Genomic DNA, 18,695 nt, shown 5'->3' on the forward strand with positions numbered 1-18,695 from the left:
ATCTACCAGTAAGTTTTCTGTTTTAGGTAAAATTAGGAGGAATGAGGGAAACTGGTGGAAAGTAAATCCATTGAGAAGATATTTGCCTTTTTCGCTTTGTAAGATCAGCTCCCATGAGAAATAAACAATAAAAGCTCCCCTCCCCACAAAAGTCAACTGCTTATCATATAACCACTGGTACAAGGAATTGTTATATAGGGAAATGATTATAACAGTAATAATAGCAAACAGTTATACAGCAATTACTATGTGCCGGGCATTATTCTAAGCTCTTTGCACTTATTTGTTACATGCCGCATTTAGGCCTCACATGTACCATTTTAGTGCATAGTCTTTGGTCTTAAAAAAAAATAACTAACGTGTTGAAACTTAGAGTGTGTCGAGCACTGTGTTTTTATGTGTATCACCTCATTTAATCTTCATGATGACCCCACAGTTAGGTATTGCATCAGCCGCAAACTGAGGCTCAGAGAGTTAGGTAACGCTCCCCACAACTGCCAGGATGCAAACTTCGGTCTTATTGACATCAAGCCTGAGCTCTTTATCTTGCTGCCCTTCTGTTTGTCATAGAATTGGAAGCATACTGCATAGGGTCAGTATGCCTCACTTTCATAGGGATCTTTGATGGGGTTCTTTGTGGGTTTCCATGCCTCCAAAGTGAGAAGTGTCTGGAAACTCTGGCTAGAATTTCCTGGTCCTCTCCCCACAACTAGGAGCTAAAATAATTGTTTGGAACTCCTTGATTCTGTTCCCTAACTGGGTATAGGAATAGAGTAATCATAGTTCTAGCAATAGGAATAGTGAAAAGCAGTTAAAAAAAAAACCCCAAAAACCTGAAACAAAAACTTTGGCTCTGCTATTTACCAGCACCTTGGAGCAACTCTTGATAACCTCAGTTTCCTAATCTGAGCAGTGGGGTGATACAAATGATTTGTGACTTACCCATACATACACTGTTGTGATGACCAAAGATGACAATACATCATCATTGGAAATTCTATGTAGATGCGTGGTTATTATTGTACGGTGGTTCTCTACAAAGGTCTGAGGCTTGCCCCTATTAATGAGGGTGTCTTGCACTAGTGTTATTTGACCTTAAATATGTGAAACACAGTTCTTTGTGAGCTGTGGAGTAGGTTTTTTCCAGGTACAAAAGGAAATACCACTTCTGGAGTACCTACTATGTGCCAGGAATCATAATGAGACTTCACCTCTCATTTCACTCTTATAGAAATCCAGAGAGGGAGATGTTATTATTTTATAAATGAAGAAACTGAAGCTCAGCTCAGTTAAGCAATCTGCCCAGCATCACATAGCTAAGAGGTAAAATTTAGATTCAAACTCACAGTTACGGGAAAACAATCTCCATGCTATTTGCATCCACTCTAGCACTCTGCCTTTTAGGCAGAAGGGAAAGAAGAAAGCGGAAAGCAAAAGCAGGGGTCTGCAGAACTCAAATGCCGCAGGATTATGGGGTTTGCCTGAGAATTAAAATGATGATGATGATGATGATGATGATGATGATGATGATAATAGTAATAGTAAAGACGAAGAACAGACATCAAGGTCAGCCACAAAGAATTAATAATGAAAGTTTACATTTCTTTTGCCACAGACTGCCACTGAAAAAATCCGTTTTGTTTTCTGCACGTTCCTAGGGATAGCAGTGGGAAGTAGTTAGGAATAAGAATTATACCCACTTAATAGGTGGCAGTGTACAAAACTGAGAAAGAAAGAGCAGAAGTGTCAGGAAACATTTGAGAGAAAGTAACCAACTCAGAACTGCCATAAGGACTTGCTTCCAGGGCCATCTTCCTTGACTCCAGCTTCAGTTCACCTGCAGTCACTGATCTCCACACTTTCAAACTCACTGTATTATTCCTGGTCATTTTTCCCCAGGTTTGGCCCAGTTCTTCCTGTAGAAAAACCTGTTCTGAGGTGGAAAAATCTGGGAGCCTGAGAATGTCCCCTCTTGAATTCTTTAACTCAGAGGGTCCCTGACACTGGGAGGCTCTCAAGGCCACAATCCAGATATTTCTGGAAAAGAAAAGAAAAATTCAAGCTAATGTGGAGTTGGAGTTTTTAAGTTGTCTTGCGGTTGTGGAGCCCTTGTGCATGCCTGGCAGCTTAGATATTGTGAGAGAACCTCGGAGAGTTCTCTGATCTTCATGCTTCACTCTGGCTTACATACTGACAAGGAATGAATCTAAAACTCAGAAAATGTTTAATTGATCTGTTATGCCTTGCACCATAGAAAGATAAAAAATCAAAGGGATTTAAAAGCTTTCAGAATTCTTTGCTGGTTTTAAGGAATCATTTTTTCCAAAAGGTGGCAAATGCTGCTTTTAGATTTAACTAGAACTGCGAACAACCCCAGCCTCACCACTCAGGGAAAACTTGCACTAATTGACCTCAGTGCCTTCAATCTGCAAAATGGGGATAAAGTACTTCATAGGATAGAACTGTAGGATCAGATGAGATGAGGTGGGTGAAAGTACACAACAAAGTACAAAGAGCCTCATTCACGTAAAGGGACTATGATTTCTTTCTTTAAGAGTGAAGTTAAGTGGAGGCAAAAGGGTGTCAGCACTGATCACATCTTAGCCTTCAATAATCACTTTCGAATATTTATGACTTTGAAAATTATTTCTCCCAATTTCACACTGATTTTCAAATGGCAATGACCATTATTTGTCCAGCATTGGCTTTTAACTGAATAGGATAAGTAACTCTCCCAGGGTCAGACAGTAAATTAAGTGCCTAAATCCAAATTAGAATGAAGCACACATCCATGGTAGATTGCAGGGTCCTGAGTTTCCTCCCTGTTAGTGAACTTCATGGAGTGTACAGGCCGATTTATTTTCATGTATCTTGTCAATCTTGCAACTTTTAAGTGAGATGGAAATCATGAACACTATTTTACAGGACCTTTATTTTCCACCACATTCAAGACTGTCCACAATGAATGTAAACTGCAAAAATCTCATCGTTAGAATCTTCCAGAAACAGAGGCTGGGAGAGGTTAAAAAAACAACAAAAACAACAAAAACAAAAACACTGGCTCAAAGCCTTACAGCTAGTGAGTGGCAATGCTGGATCAAGAGCCCACTTCTCCGATCAGGACCTCTCCTCTTCACAAAAAAGCCATAGTACAAATAATAATAATAATTTTAAAAAATATAGTGGCAGCTAACACAATGTGCCAGGCACTGTTCTAAGCTTTTTGTATGTATTAACTAATTTAACCCGCAAAAAAAATTTTTGGAGTATTCCTTAACTAAAGCAGCCCAGTGAGAAGCAGCACTTTTTTTTTTTTTTTCTCAGTTGAATGACATTGCAACCCGAAATCACAACTCCGTTTTAGGTTCCTGGTGGTGCCTGCTTCCTCTTCTAGTTTGTTTAGTCACAGAATTCGATTCCTGTTGGCCGATTACGCGCCTACAAACAGGCTTAGCGCTCAATTGAAATGCGTGAGGCTCCTTAACTCTTGTATAAACAGGTAATGCGAAGGGGTGGGGCACAGATTGCGGATTTCTTTGCGACGGGGATGGGGTGGGAGTTAGAACTAACTACCCAGAGATCAGGCAAGGTGAAGGGAGGGCTCGGCTGCTGTTTTTAAATGCAGTGTTTTTTGTTCCGTTTCTAGAAGCCAGCTGCAACTTTAGGTCAGAGCGCATTAAAATGAGCCACTTCTGAACGAGCAGCGCCCAGGCCCCAGGCCCTGCTGTGAAGGCCCCGGCAAAGGTCAGGGCTTGGTCCGCGTGACGTTCCTCCCCGTGCTCATCCAAGCGGTGCTCTGCCTCAGGTAAGGACACTCTGGGAGGTTCTCCCGTCTTCAGGCCCTCCGCCGAGCTCGCGGTGATCCTACCTGGTCAAACGACTTCTCTACTAGGGGGGAAGAACGGGGGTGGGGTGTACTGATCGGCTCGTGATTCAACAGCTGGTTCCTTATTCCTCAAACGTGGTTCTGCTTGGGTTCCCTCAACAGCCCAAAGGGGCCAGACGTCTGATTCAGACAGATGTCCTCAGGTGGAGCAGGTGCCACTTCTGGGGCTGTTTCTGGCTGTCTGAAATGGATGTGACTTTTTGAGCGGGGAGAGAAGTCTGTGAGGTTAAGTCCCCAAATCTCTCCCAGTCAAGACAAGATTTTTTTTTTTTTTTAACCTTCAGCAAAGGTATCTGCCCTCCTAAAACAACAGGAATGTTGCACTGGCCTTCAGCCAGCGAAGGCTCAGCGAGCAGGATAAAATTTCAATGCAGATTTACGGGAAGTTGCCGGTGCTGGGAGTAAAAATCTGGTTTGGTGAGTTTAAGGGAAGGGAGTAGACGAGAGACAACCTTGCTACTGTGAGGCGCAGAGCCTCGGCTGGGGGAGGGCAGAGGGAGGAGGGGGGAGGGAACAGGGAAGAGCTGGAGCCGAGACTCTGAGCGCTCCCCGCGCGCAGCGCCGGACGCAGCAGGGCTCCCTGGGCCGCCGGTCTCCCCCGGGTGAGGATCCGACGCCGCTTTGCCAGTGGAATCGCCGCACTTTCAAGTTCACGCTCCCGCCAGGAATTTAGCCCCAGAGAGCTGCCTTCTGGTTATCGCTCCTGCTTCCCACTTTGGAATGTGCAGTTTGGGACAGTGAGAAGCCGGGGCTCGGGGAGTTTTCCTCGTAGAGAGTTTCTCTCTGCAGGTTTCCAAGGTTAAGAAATTCTGACAAACTGGAATTCCCAGAGCCTGGGAGTTAAGGCTCAAAAGATCTGTTGCTTTAAGCGGCGCGGTAGGGAGTAGCTGGACACTCCTTATTTTGGTTTTACATTAAAAAGAGGGAGGCCGAGAAGATGTTGTAGGTTACTTCCTAGCTCTGTAAATTGCTACCGGGCTGTGAATGGTGTTAATTTCTGAAGTGGGCGACTGCAAATACATAACAAAGGTAAGGTAGCTTTGGGCAATCCTAACTACTGTCCCTTAATCTTCCATTTGGGTCCTAATTTTGAAATCTTGTTTTCTTCTCTTTTTAGCCCTTGTCTCCCCTCATTCTACCATCCCCCCTTCCGACTCTGGTATATTTAATGGGAAAGCAATGGTTTATAAAAAGATTTTAAAAGCGTCAGCTTCTGGAAAAGCAGAAAATCATATACAGTCAGCCCCCTCGTTTCCTCTGGTGATGAAACCTTTTCCATACAAGAGACAGACTTTTTTTTTTTTGCTCTTGAAAGCATACGATTGGGCCGTCCAGAGGCACAGGTGACTTTTTAGACTCAGATTATTAAAGTGAGATTGAGGAAACCTTTATGACAGCCGTCTCGCTTAAGTGAGTGGTAAGGCGGGGGTGGGGGAGGGTTGCTGGGGCGTGTGATGTCTTCTTGTACTCATTTACCTCCCAAGGTAACACTGAGTACAGGCTTAGTTGTTTAAAGTTAAAAATTCAGTCCGCATAGAAGCGTAGAGTTGATGAACTCAGACAGCTGACAAATCAGTCACCGGATATTTAAGAAATCAGTTAAAATAAATGAAGTGGAATTTTTCAAATAAGTGATTCATTTTTTTATTTAGGTAAAAGTTCATATACTCTTGGGTACTGTCCCAAGGCATTTGGGGATGAGGCTTCTTTCTTGAAAGCTAATCAGAGATAGTGTCCTCCAGGTACGCACCCATAGGCTGTACTGATTTGAACGAAAAGTCAAGCAACTTTTTTCTAGTGGTGTTGTAATGGCTCACTCAGTTTTCTTTAGCATGAATGTAGGTTAGAAATGTGTTCTTTCAAACTTGTAATGCTGGAGTCACACGAATTTTTTAGGGCAGAGAAAGCAAAGGGTTGACAACACAAACATGAAGAGGTTACCACAGTTTGAAGGACCATTGCAATTTAGACCAAGAGCGTCTGAGAATTGCAGGTGCCAGTCCTAAAGAGTGAAAGGTTGTCAGCAGAGTAAAACACAACCTCTAGACAAAGACAAAGCCAAGTACCCAGTCAGGGCGATGAGATAGCATTTTGCGGGAGTTTGTGTTGCTATTAATTTAAACCATAATCCTTGTCAGATTGAGGATATGAAATCTTGGAGGGAAACAAAACTAAACCAGTCTGAAATGGAAACAGGAGGAAGGAAAGAAAGAAATTTGGGTTTTTGTATCCTTTCTTGTCTACCTTAGCCTTCACCTTGTTCTGATACATTGGGCTGGCCAAGAAGTTCATTCGGACTTTTCCGTAACATGGTATGGAAAACCCGAACGAACTTTTTGGCCAGCCCAATACATACCATTGGCCTCTTTGACTTAATTACTGCACACAGAGAGAATGAGGAATCAGACATTTCACAAGAGCCCAGCTCATTACTTCAATATTTGTTAAAGGAAGAAATAAACTGACAAAAACCAGTCTCCCAGCCTAACTCTGCCATGCTTCTTTACCTGACTAGGCTACACTTAAATTCTGCTCAAGAATCTTTTGTGAACATATGCTGAAAATGAATCAAATTTTGAAGATTTATTATCTTTCTCTTAGTTTTTGAGTTTTCAGAAACTTGTAAGATTGAAAACTCGGCATCATCACTTTACTCCAATCTCTATAGTTTTAATTGCCAGTGTATTTTTGATTCCCTACCTGTGCTGCTGTAGAGTAAATTTTGCCCAAAACAGTTGGTGACGTTGAGGATGAAATCAAGATAGGAAGCAAGGAAACTATATGCTTCTGGACACGTGTCTTCAGTACTTGCTCTGACTAGTTGTTTAGGACTACTCCCATTTTTTTCCCTCACATGATAAGAGCATTCAGATTAGACTCTTCTCTTTGGTTTACTAGTAACAGAACCTGTTCTCAGTAATTTAAACAAAGATTAGAAGGTTAATGTAGATGAAGTTATTTTCTTACAAAATGAATTTGCTTTCCAAATTCTACTCCTGATCTGTTGATTAAAAATAAATCACGTCCCAGATGATTGAGCTTTGACTGCTGTAGGAAAGTATTTGCCTGTTTCAGACAGGTTCCCATCTCCACATTTCAAGTCCCTTCTGATTTTTCAGGACTGGATACATGGGTGCTGGTGGGAGGAGGGAGGTCTCCTCAAAGTTGGACCGAGGTTCAAGTGAAACTGTGATTCAGTTTTCCCAGAGGACGCATAATCCTAGAAAAAACTTACTCTGAAGAGGACTTAAGTTTGGGATTCATAAGACTTAGAAAAAGGATAGATTTTGCATGAATCTAGAATTTGTGTGCCACACGTTTGTGAAATTACAATGAATATGTAAATGCAGTTTAAAAAGTGTTTGTCGGTGGTGATTATACCTGATAACACTGTATTGTATAATTAAAATTTGCTAAGAGAGTAGAACTTAAATGTTCTCATAAAAAAAAAAGATAAATATGAAAAAAAAAAAAGTGTTTGTCGGAATGATTCCAAGTTAAAGGTTATATTGGAACATTTCAGCTACTGGCCTTATTAAGAGATATATTTTTCCTCTTGGGAGCAGTCTCTGTGTCTTATGACGATGTTGATTTTCTGGTTTAATATTGTAAGACGTGTGTGTTAGTCAAAACAACCACCTGCTCAGAGCAATTGCTTCAAAGGACAACTGGAAAAAGATTTTCAATAATGGCAATGCAGGGATGACTTGGGTTATGAGATAGAAGGCCTTTAGAAACTCCAGAGAAGAACTAGCATAGAAATGATAATAAGTAATTGTTCAACTGCCACCTCAAAGTTGTTCAAAACGTCTCATACGGAGGGATTTAGGGGGAAATGGCACCCTGCCACTTTTTGTGTGTGGTCCTGAATCATCTTGTCAGTAAAATGCTCCTGGGATGGTCTGAGCTTGCTTTCTGATTGTTTCTGCTCCTTTCATATTTGCCTCCCCTTCTATTCTGTCAGCCTCTGTATGGGAGAAAGGAGGCAGAGGGAAAGGATATCCTTCCCTTGAAGTCAGTGTACCCCCTCTTTTCAGAACCTCTTTACTTTTTGCCTGGAAAATTGGGCAAGGAAGGAATTTTCCAGTGAAAGTAGAAGGGGAGAGAGTGTCTGGAGGAATAAAATGCCAAGAAACAGGTGAGCTCCAAACCCTGTTAAGTAACGTGTTCACCCGAAAGCTCACATGGAGATATCGATGCCCTCCAACTATTGCAGGTGAACTGGCAACTGTAGGAACTTGAGGCTCACCCCCTTTTTGTAATTCAAATGCTCCTAGTGCACTGCAATAGATGGCTCATCTGAATGAGTTCAGGATGTCATCTCTAGGTACAACCCAAAGTAAACCGATTACAAAAGGCACAAGCCTTTCTTTCAACTACGCTCCACTCTGCCTTTCCTCTACTTTCTGCAGTGGTTTAAGGACACCTGAAAAAAAAAATCACAACTTAGTTTATGTAATTTAGGTATATACTACGAGCATTCTTTTTCATTGTGGATGTTGAGTTTTTGTCATCTTAGGAACTTAGTTTATGCAAAAGTGATTTGTGGGTGTGTTTAGATGTAAACAGTTTATATGTCTGTAAAATACAAAACATGAGGAAACTGATACTATGATAGAAATGCTCGACTATATTTTATAGTTTCTCTTTTTGGTAAACCCTATCAGGTTTTAAAGAGTGGGGTCATTTTAGAAATCAAAAGAACAATCTACCTTTCTGAAGGCCACTTAAGAGAGATGACATCAGAAGACAAAGGGCTGGTGTAACCCTGAAAAACCCTTTGTGATTTTGAGAAAATATCAATCCTTTGGTCTCAGCAGATTCCGGGTAGTGCAAAATGTATACTTAAAATTACAGCCATTTACATTAATCAAGAAAACAATCGCCGACCTCAAATCATGATATTTGTCTTTGGGAATACTGTATGTTTGTGGTTCTTAGGAACATGGCGGCCCAGTGCCAAGACCATAGTAGGTGGGTGTATGTTGATGAAAGGGGATTTGCTGAGAGCGTTTGCCTCCTGATTATGCGCTGCTTTGTCTAATAGTCAATTTCGCTCATATTCCTTGAGTTTCCACCTACTGGGGAAGAAAACAACCTGATCTCAGAAGCAATAGATAATCCACATGTGAGTGAGCAAGAGTTAACTATACATAACAATGGGCAATGGGTGGATGTGCAATAAATGTGGGGCATTGTGTAGCTGAAACAGGAACAGGACACTTCTACCTGACCAAGGAAATGACAGCCTGTAAAAATTATAATAAAAAATATTTACCTTTCAGAGCACTGAGATCTGGCTCAATCATTTTAAGCATTACACATCATGACAAAAGAAAAAAAGAAGTATTTAATAGAGTGAATAAGATTTTTTTCAGATGTTAATTCTCTTAGGTCAATTTGATTGCCATTCTGAAAATGTGTATTTGGGCCTTTTGAGCTCAAGTAAAATATTCATGTTTCTGAAAGTAGGGATCCGTGTCCATGATGATGATAGCACTGTGCCTTTTGAAAAGACAGCTTAAATAATATTTCTTTTTGTTTGCTGTCATTTATTTTTAAAAATAATAACATGGTTCTTGGTACACCAAGCCCTTGCCAAGATTAAGCCCATCTTCTCAGTAGCCTTCTCAAGACAAAGTTGCCTTTGTGTAACAACTGGGAGGATTTGGTGACACAGAAAACTCAGTGGGGCACTGCATGCAACTTATTATTAACAGAAAATTCAATGGCCTGATGTTTTTTCTGTTGCTGTTATTTTTATTCTACCAGCTAATATCTATGATATATTTCTCCATGCAGATGATCTTACTATTTTATTTTAGACTTTCCCAGGGAAGAATGTAGTGGTTGAGAATTTACGTTGGAATTTAGTTAGATTATAAAAGGCAAAAGCTGCAGCATACTGATGCAGAAGAGGACTTGGCTCTGTGGGCTAGTTTGTTCTGGGGGTAGTCAGCAAAATTTGGTCACGTGGAGGGAAAGAAAAGGTAGCTAGCCGGAGTGAAAATGACAACCTGGGGGAAAAGGATGACCATTCACATTAAATTTAAACTCCATGGGGAAATGGCTAAGAACACAGTCTACCTCGGTTCAAATCCTGGCTTGGCCACGTATGGGCTGTAAGTAGGTTACCTAAATCTCTCTGTGACTCAGTTTCCCCAACTGTGAAATGCCTACCTCACAAGGTTGTTACAAGGATTAAATAAATTAATCTACTATGTAAACAGGGCTTGGAACAGTTCCTGGTGTGTAGTCAGTATGATATGGTACATAGTCAACATGATATACGTCATGTTTGGATGTCTTTCTGTGTTTGAATTCTTATCTCACTACCCTACTCCTTTCATGACCTCTTCTGCTGGTTGAAATCCAGGATTCTCTTCCTAAGATCACTCCTTTTGACCAAGTGCCATTGCCATTATAGGCAGGCACTATTTTTGCAAGTTTCTTTTGGTTTTTATATCTTAGTTGTATGGAGAAAATGTAACTTAGAATCACCAAGGTGCCTTTTTCTTTTCTCTCAGAGAGTTATATGATGTTGATTAGAAGCAAAAAGAATGATGCTATTATATCTGTCAAGTGAGAGACTGGCAAGTGTCTTGCTGAAAACAGAATATAGATTCTGGAAATGGCTAATGCAAAGTAGAAATATTTTGTGTAAAAGAACTTAATACAATACAGCAAACTTAAGTAGGTCCTATTATGACTTTTGTTGGTTAGTGTTAACTGGTCATAATCATAATCACAGTATGAGACTTTCTCAGAACTGCCACAGTGTCTTATCTGTGCACTTCTCATGGCATTTTATATCACTTACTACTTGTACATATACTGTTTTCCCTGCCAAACAGAAATTAAGAGGCAGGATTTTTGGCTGAATAACATTTGCATCCCTCAATGTTCCTATTTTATAGTTCAGTGCTCAATAAATAAAATAAGAATTTCTTTGCCCAAATTCATTACCATCTAAAATAACAGCATTTTTGCGTTCTATAGGCATGTATTATGGATCATATTTATTTGGATGACTTCTACTTTTTTCCACAAGCATTTTAGCAAAACTTGTTGGATAGAATATGATGGAGAGGTAGTGAACTCAGAAAGCAACCAGAATGGAAGCCTTCTCCACAGCTAAGCCTCTGAAAGCGTGGCAGGATGGGGGAGGCCAAGGGTAGGGAGGAGGTGAATTGTTGCAGTGCTTAGGTGCCCATCACATTGTTTAAAAGTTTATACCTCTTTTTTCTGCTCTTTAACATCCTTTGAAAGGCCCAGACTTGTTACTAGGTAATTATGAGAAGGGGAAAAATGCATTTTGTCAAAATTAGAAGGAATTTATTAGATAATTATAGGAAAAAGTGCATTTTCTCAAAATTAGGGAGAGTGAACAAAGAGATCCACTGAGGAAGAACAATACCAAGTGAATATATAGCTCTGTGAGCCACAGTGGTGTGGTGTTTCCAGTGGGGCTGCTGGCATACTCTTGGCTAAGGCAAAGACAAGAGGAAGGAGGGCAGGTGGCTGAAGAAGTATTCAGAGAATTGCCTCCAGTGAAATCCTATTTGCAGAGCAAAGGGAATCCTGTAACAAGCTAGCTCTAACCAGCTGGTGCAAACAATAGTTTGGCCCAGGTGCCTCCTTGGCCCTTTGCCCTACATTGTGGGTTCCAGGATGCACCTCAAGTTATATGTAGAGTTGCCAATGAGTAAACAGAAACTACTAACTCCGAGGGTACTAGTGAGCCCTGGAATTTGTGCCTTGTATCTACAGTGGCTCCATATTCATAGACAATCACTCCCAGCAGATGAGACCAAGCCTGGGAAGGCAGGGATCTTAGAATATTCTCCCAGCATCCTTCCCAGAGTGGAACCTAGGAGTCACTCCCGCAGCGGGACGTGTAGGAGGCCCACAGACTCTGAATCAAATGGTAACACCCATGTTTTCACACATCCTAGTAATGTGTGAAGGGTCTTGCCCTTTCCTCATTGGCTAGAGATCAATGAAATTGTCAGGGGAACTGCAGTCTGCTTAACTGTTCTCCCTGCTTCCACCTTTGCCCTTTATCCCATATGCTTGGTTCTTGACTCAGTATCCAGAGCGACTCATAAAACAAAGTCAGATCATGTCAGTCCCCTGCTGAAAACCTTCCAGAGCCTCTGTGCCTCCCTCAAAAGCCACATGAAGCACTGCCTTTCTAGTCCCATTACCTCTTTAATCACACCTCCTACCGCTGACTCTGTTAGCACTTTGCTTTAGCCACAGCTTCATGCCCCCCGTGGCCTTTGCAGTCTTTGCTCCCTCTCCCTCAACCATCTTCCCCCAGTACATCCACGGTTCACTTTTTCACCTCCTCCAAGTCTTTACTCTTTCTCCTTTTGTCTAAGACAGCACTTCCTCCTTCCTATTGGCACTCTCTATCTCCCTACCCTGCTCTATTTTTTTCATACAGTACTTCTTTCCATGCTATATGATTGTATGGCTCATTGTGTCTCTTCCCCACTAGAACGTCTGCTTCATTTATTGATGTATCCCAAGCACCTTAGAGCAGAGTCTGCCACAGAGTAGGTACTCCATAAATACTTGTCGAATAAATAAATAAAACACAGGCTTTTACACAGCACGGGTATGACTGAAAGCGTAGTACTACTTGTGTGTTCTACTCAAAATACAACCACAAACACATCTTTCTGAGTAAGCGTGATTTTTTTCCCCCAGACCTCTCCTGTTAAGCTGCCATATTTTCTCTGGTTTCTCTGGTTTCATTATTTTCTGTGCCACCACGAGCCCTTGTTGGAGGCCGATGACTAAGTAACGAGCAAGGCACAGCTAAGTGTGGGGATGGTGCAATCATTTCAGCACTTCTCTGTTTCCAAATCAAAGCCTCCTCTTTGGCAATCTTTCTGCGATTTCCATCTGAAACTTACAGCTCTGTTTTGAACAGAGTCTTGTGAATTGCATGCCCTACAGATAATTGCGCTTGACTCACTGGTGTTCCTATATTGTTTATCACTTTTTCTATTGTCATTTAATTATAATTAATGATTGTTCTGAAAGTAACTGTCAAGACAACGTGTGTGTGTGGTTTTTTTTTTTAAACTGTCTCTTTTGACCTTTGAGATTTTGCCAAGTGCCAACTGCTGCTACAGGAGTCCATCTAGATTTTTTCTCAATCGCAGGGCTCAGTTAAGTATTTTCCCTTGACCTGGCCTGAAACGAACGCTAGTGTCTTTGTCTGAGTTGTTAATGTTTCCCCAGAACCTTTTACAAAACTTCAGTCCTGCCTTTACCAACTGGCACAACCCCTCTCTGATCTGTCATACTGGTTTGCTAGCCCCTGCCTCACTTTCTCCCTCTGCACAATTTTCCTTGGTTTGGCAAAACTGCATTTCTTTGGTCTTGGAGGTACAGCTCCCTCTGTGCGTCTACCTGCCATTTTTAGATCTATAGCTCTGTAAGGTACTTCCTCAATGGCTGGTGGAATCCTGTGACTACTAGGCTTGGGGACCCTAGAATCGGTCTTGAAGGTGAGTGTACATTCCAGGAAGGTTCTTAGTAGTAAACAAACAAACAAAACAAACAAAATATTATGTAAATTCTGCTGAAGGTACATCATGAAGATCCTGGCTTTATTTATTTATTTATTTATTTATTTATTATTTATTTTTTATTATTATTATTTTTGGGCTGCGTTGGGTCTTTGTTGCTGTGCGCGGGCTTTCTCTAGTTGCGGCGAGTGGGGGCTACTCTTCGTTGTGGTGCGCGGGCATCTCATTGTGGTGGCTTCTCGTTGCAGGGCGTGGGCTCTAGGCACGTGGGCTTGGGTAGTTGCGGCACGCGGGCTCAGTAGTTGTGGCTCACGGGCTCTAGAGCTCAGGCTCAGTAGTTGTGGCGCACGGGCTTAGTTGCTCCAGCGACATGTGGGATCTTCCCAGACCAGGGCTCGAACCCGTGTCGCCTTCGTTGGCAGGCGGACTCCCAGCCACTGCACCACCAGGGAAGTCCAATTCAAGAAATTTTAAAATATCCTCAGTATACCTAATAATCAACTAATATTTCTAGTACTTTCTGCAAATCATTTTATTCCTTATCATATGTACTGAATAGGACATTAAAAATGGGTAGCATATAAATGTTAAATTAGACCTGTTTTTAACAATATACTATGTAGATGGAACTAGTGGTAATTATTTATGAGTTAGAAAAACTTATCAAAATATAGAACTAGTAAATAGGTATACTTGAAAAAAAAGATGAATATAAATTAAACTGGTTTAAACCAGACATTGAAATGACCTATTTTTTGGGTATAGACACAGATTCAACTGTTATTTATTGAGTAGCTGCTATGTGCGAGATACTGGTACTAGGTATGCAGTAGAGAACAAAAGTTCTCTGCCCTCATGGGACTTTCTTTGGGGATGGAGATGGGATTCAGTACCCTGAAGGAACTGAGAGGTACTAGACAATAGAAGGTGGGACTCTGAGCTGGAGTGGTCCGAGATGGCTCCTCTAGGGATGTGATGCTGAAGGTGTCTGATGGAAGAAAAGGTCTAGAAGGTGTAGCATTTATGATGGTCCTAAGGCTGGAAAAAGCTGGGCATGTTGAAGGACGTAAAGGAGGCCGATGTTGCTGCATTGCTGGGAGCAAGGAGCAGAGAGGCACGGGGTAAGGTCATGGGGGTAACTGAGTCCTATAGTATGTAGGCCCTTCATGACCACGGAAAAGAGTTCTGTTCCTCCTGAGCCCAATGAAAAGCCAAGAAAAACAATTTACTTGTTAAACAATAACTGACTATTGGGTGAAGACTGAATTGGAGGGAGGATGTTGTGGCAGACAAAGCGAGATTAGAGTCCCTTTTTGAAGTTGGCAGTGAAGGTGGAGTCATGCTGGTCAACTGGGTGCCGTTTCTTCTGTGCACCCTCTTGCCTTTTTTACAGTCTCGGTTCAGCTGTGGTATGGGTTTCACCAATGGCTGGCAGAAATAGCAAGACTTGGTGATGGCCTGGATGTAGGGTGGAGGGAAGGAATGAGGATTCTGGCTGGAGTTACTGAGTTCAATGGGGGAGACTAAAGGAGAACAAACTGGAGGGGGGCAGAGGGAAGCAGGAGCGCAGTTTGGGGCATGTTTACTGAGATGCCTGTTAAACATCCTAAAGAGATGTTGAAAGTTTCCCTTTTGTATCCAGCACTTCTAGCAAGAATGAGAGGCACCTATTATAGGCAACTATTTTGGATTTCATTATATTTTTTTTCACTGTGTCTAAATTTGCACATATAGATAAGGTGTGTGACCTTTATTTATATATCACACATGACTAAACAGTATTCGAACAAGAAATGAGCATCTGTGGTATATAGGAAACTGTGATGGGGGGATGGGTTAACACTGAAAATTTTTAAATATAGTTTTAGCCATTAAGAATCTTCTAATTCAGGGCTTCCCTGGTGGCGCAGTGGTTAAGAATCCGCCTGCCAATGCAGGGGATACGGGTTCTGGTCCGGGAAGATCCCACATGCCGCGGATCAACTAAGCCCATGCACCACAACTACTGAGCCTGCGCTCTAGAGCCCGCGAGCCACAACTACTGAAGCCTGCACGCCTAGAGCCTCTGCTCCGCAACAAGAGAAGCCACCACAATGAGAAGCCCGCGCACCACAAGAAAGAGTAGCCCCCGCTCGCCGCAACTAGAGAAAGCCTGTGCACAGCAATGAAGACCCAATGCAGCCAAAAATAAATAAATAAAATAAATAAATTTTAAAAAATCTTCTAATTCAAATTAATCCTATATATATTCAATATTTCAGTATTAATTATATGTTTGATATTTGCATTGTATATTTAACATATGCTACCATATTATAAATATGTATGTGCTAAGATGATTAAATATTATATATTTAATATATTTAGTATAGAATACATATTTAATATGTGTTGAATTTACATTAAGTGACATGTTTAATATTGAAAACTAAGTGTAAATCATGCATGAACAAAGACTCATTCCATATTACGGGTGATAAAAAGGAAATATTACAACATGAAATACAGTGGATCTCCTTTGTGAGTTACAACCACTTAGAGGCATGCAAATTCATGCTGCAAATATTGGCATATACAAATGGATCCATTAGGACGTGCAAATATATTTCTTGTCTCTTCCTTACCTAACTTTACGAAGGGTCTGCTGCACTTCTGCACAGTATGTGAGTGGAAACTGGAAGCCAACACGGACACACTTTAAACTACATTGTGAAAAGCTGATTTGTATCTCTAGCAAACCCGTTTTTTTTTTTTTTTATAACTTTTTTAAAAAAATAAATTTATTTATTTTATTTATTTCTTTTTGGCTGTGTTGGGTCTTCGTTGCTGTGTGCGGGCTTTCTCTAGCTGCGGCAAGCGGGGGCTACTCTTCCTTGAGCAGGCTTCTCATTGTGGTGGCTTCTCTTGTTGCAGAGCATGGGCTCTAGGCATGTGGGCTTCAGTAGTTGTAGCACATGGGCTCAGTAGTTGTGGCTCGCAGGCTCTAGAGCGCAGGCTCAGTAGTTGTGGTGCACGGGCTTAGTTGCTCCACGGCATGTGGGATCTTCCCGGACCAGGGCTCGAACCCGTGTCCCCTGCTTTGGCAGGCGGATTCTTAACCACTGCGCCACCAGGGAAGCCTGCAAACCCGTTTTTTGAGCTTCTAGAGCAAGCAGTTGGGGATATGATAACGAATAAGACATGAGGCTTTTGGAGCTTGGAGGGATGGAAACTATATCTGTACCACCACTGCAAGCACTCCTCCCCCACCAGTGGTTATTCTAAAAATAAAAAATAAAAAGATTGAGCTTATATTTCCAAATTTGTAGGAATAAAATGCTATATTGTGGTTTGAAGCAATGGAAAACTCTAGTCCAAAGAAGTAATGTTTTAGACAGTCATAAACCATTATGAGTGAGTGGACATAGGAGAGGAGGTTGATAATGTTTTGCAATTACAGCTATAGAAACTGTCAACGGCTGCATCTTTTCATTCTGATATGTCAACACCAGTGGAGCCCATGAGGCATAATCAAATTTATTGTTGCTTAATTGGGCCAAATGGTGTGGTTTTTGGTTTTGCATAAGATGGGTCACTTTTCAAAAGGATATGTAGTATTTGAAGGTTTCGCATTTATTTCAATGCTGTTTTCAATAAGGAAAATACTTTGGTGAGGAGCTACTACATGTATGTGCCTACGGTAATGAATCATATAGAGAAAAGGGGAGTTGTGTTTGAGTAATTGCTTAACAGCCACCTGTAACTGAATACGTGAAGTTGAAAGTTGAAAACAGAAAATAATAATGGCTCCCAATAATAGTTGACATTGAAGGAGAACCTACTGTAATGCCAGGCATGACTTTAATCAGAACCAACTGTAAGAATTAGGTCCTCAAGCAGCTTGCCCAGGGTAAATAGTGGTCAGGATTCAGATTCTTGTAAGGTTTCCCAAATGAGGTGGGGTTTGGGAAAGTCCCTGGACCAGGACCAGTCTTCTTACTAAGATCTTCCCTCGGCTTAGCAGACAAGTGACTTTGGACATGGCAATTTACCTCATTGGCTTTCAACTTCTTTGCCTTTAAAATTGGATAGAAAGGAGGGGAGATTTTGGACTAGACATGTTTTGCACAGGCCCCAAATTTCTCTAAGTCTTTTTTTAAAAAATAAATTTATTTATTTGGCTGTGTTGGGTCTTTGTTGCTGCGCGCTGGCTTTTCTCTAGTTGCGGCGAGCGGGGGCTACTCTTCGTTGCGGTGCGTGGGCTTCTCATTGCGGTGGCTTTTCTTGTTGCAGAGCACGGGCTCTAGGTGCATGGGCTTCAGTAGTTGTGGCACGTGGGCTCAGCAGTTGTGGCTCGCGGGCTCTAGAGTGCAGGCTCAGTAGTTGTGGTGCACGGGCTTAGTTGCTCCGCGGCATGTGAGATCTTCCCGGACCAGGGCTCGAACCTGTGTCCCCTGCATTGGCAGGCGGATTCTTAACCACTGTGCCACCAGGGAAGTCCCTCTAAGTCTTTTTACTTTCATTGTTCAAATCTGTAAAAGGTTGCTATTCATAGGATTTCTAAAGGGAAGATCAAGATGGTGGGAGTAAATGAGGATGGGGCGTAAGGATGGATTAGAAGGGCAGTCACCCTGGCATTAAGTCACAGGAAGAAAATGGCTAGGTTAGATGGCCTGTACAAATCTTACAGAGTTCTTACAGGCTTGATTCTTGATTCTTGAATCCCATTTGAGGTAGTGAATATTGCTGATATATAAGGTGGTTCTAGACCAGTGGTTCTTCACTGGGGGAGATTGTCCTCCAGGGGACATTTGGCAATGTCTGGAGACATTACTGGTTGTCACAGTCTGGGAGGGGCGGAACACTACTGGCATCTCTTGGCAGAGGCCAAGGATGCTTCTAAACATCCTGAAGTGCACAGGACAACCCCTTACAGTAAAGAATTATCTGACCCAAAAGTCAATAGTGCCAAGGTTTGGAAACCCTGTTCTAGGTGAGTCTTTGCCCTCCACAACCACTACAGTCTATACAACAAATAGTGTTCCTGCCTTTAGTTTTTAATAGCACTCATCTCTTTTCTGAAGATTCAGGGTCAGAGAAGGAATTTGGGGGAGAAGGTCAGTGACAAAGCCAAATTGAACTCTATTCTTACGATGCAGCTGTTCACCAGCAGCCTGCTAGAAAAGTTCTCAATAGTTTATTTCTCCCTGGGACTTCCCTGGTGGCGCAGTGGTTAAGAATCCGCCTGCCAATGCAAGGGACACGGGTTCGATCCCTGGTCTGGG

General features: G+C 41.9%; 1 protein-coding gene across 4 annotated transcripts in view; it reads left to right on the forward strand.

Moving 5' to 3' along the window:
- The window catches only part of RBM47 (RNA binding motif protein 47), a 271,935-nt gene that overhangs the window by 106,020 nt on the left and 147,220 nt on the right, over nucleotides 1-18,695 (forward strand). For 2 of the 4 annotated variants that reach the window (XM_036852161.1, XM_036852162.1), the window contains exon 1: nucleotides 4,438-4,915. In XM_036852161.1, coding sequence (XP_036708056.1) covers nucleotides 4,871-4,915 — 45 coding nt within the window. In that variant the 5' untranslated portion in view covers nucleotides 4,438-4,870. Of the gene's footprint in view, nucleotides 1-3,646; nucleotides 3,806-4,435; nucleotides 4,916-18,695 lie in introns of those variants that run through there. The other 2 variants (XM_036852163.1, XM_036852164.1) reach the window with 2 other exon arrangements.

This window comes from Balaenoptera musculus, chromosome 5, assembly GCF_009873245.2.
Source record: "Balaenoptera musculus isolate JJ_BM4_2016_0621 chromosome 5, mBalMus1.pri.v3, whole genome shotgun sequence".
NCBI lineage: Eukaryota > Metazoa > Chordata > Mammalia > Artiodactyla > Balaenopteridae > Balaenoptera > Balaenoptera musculus.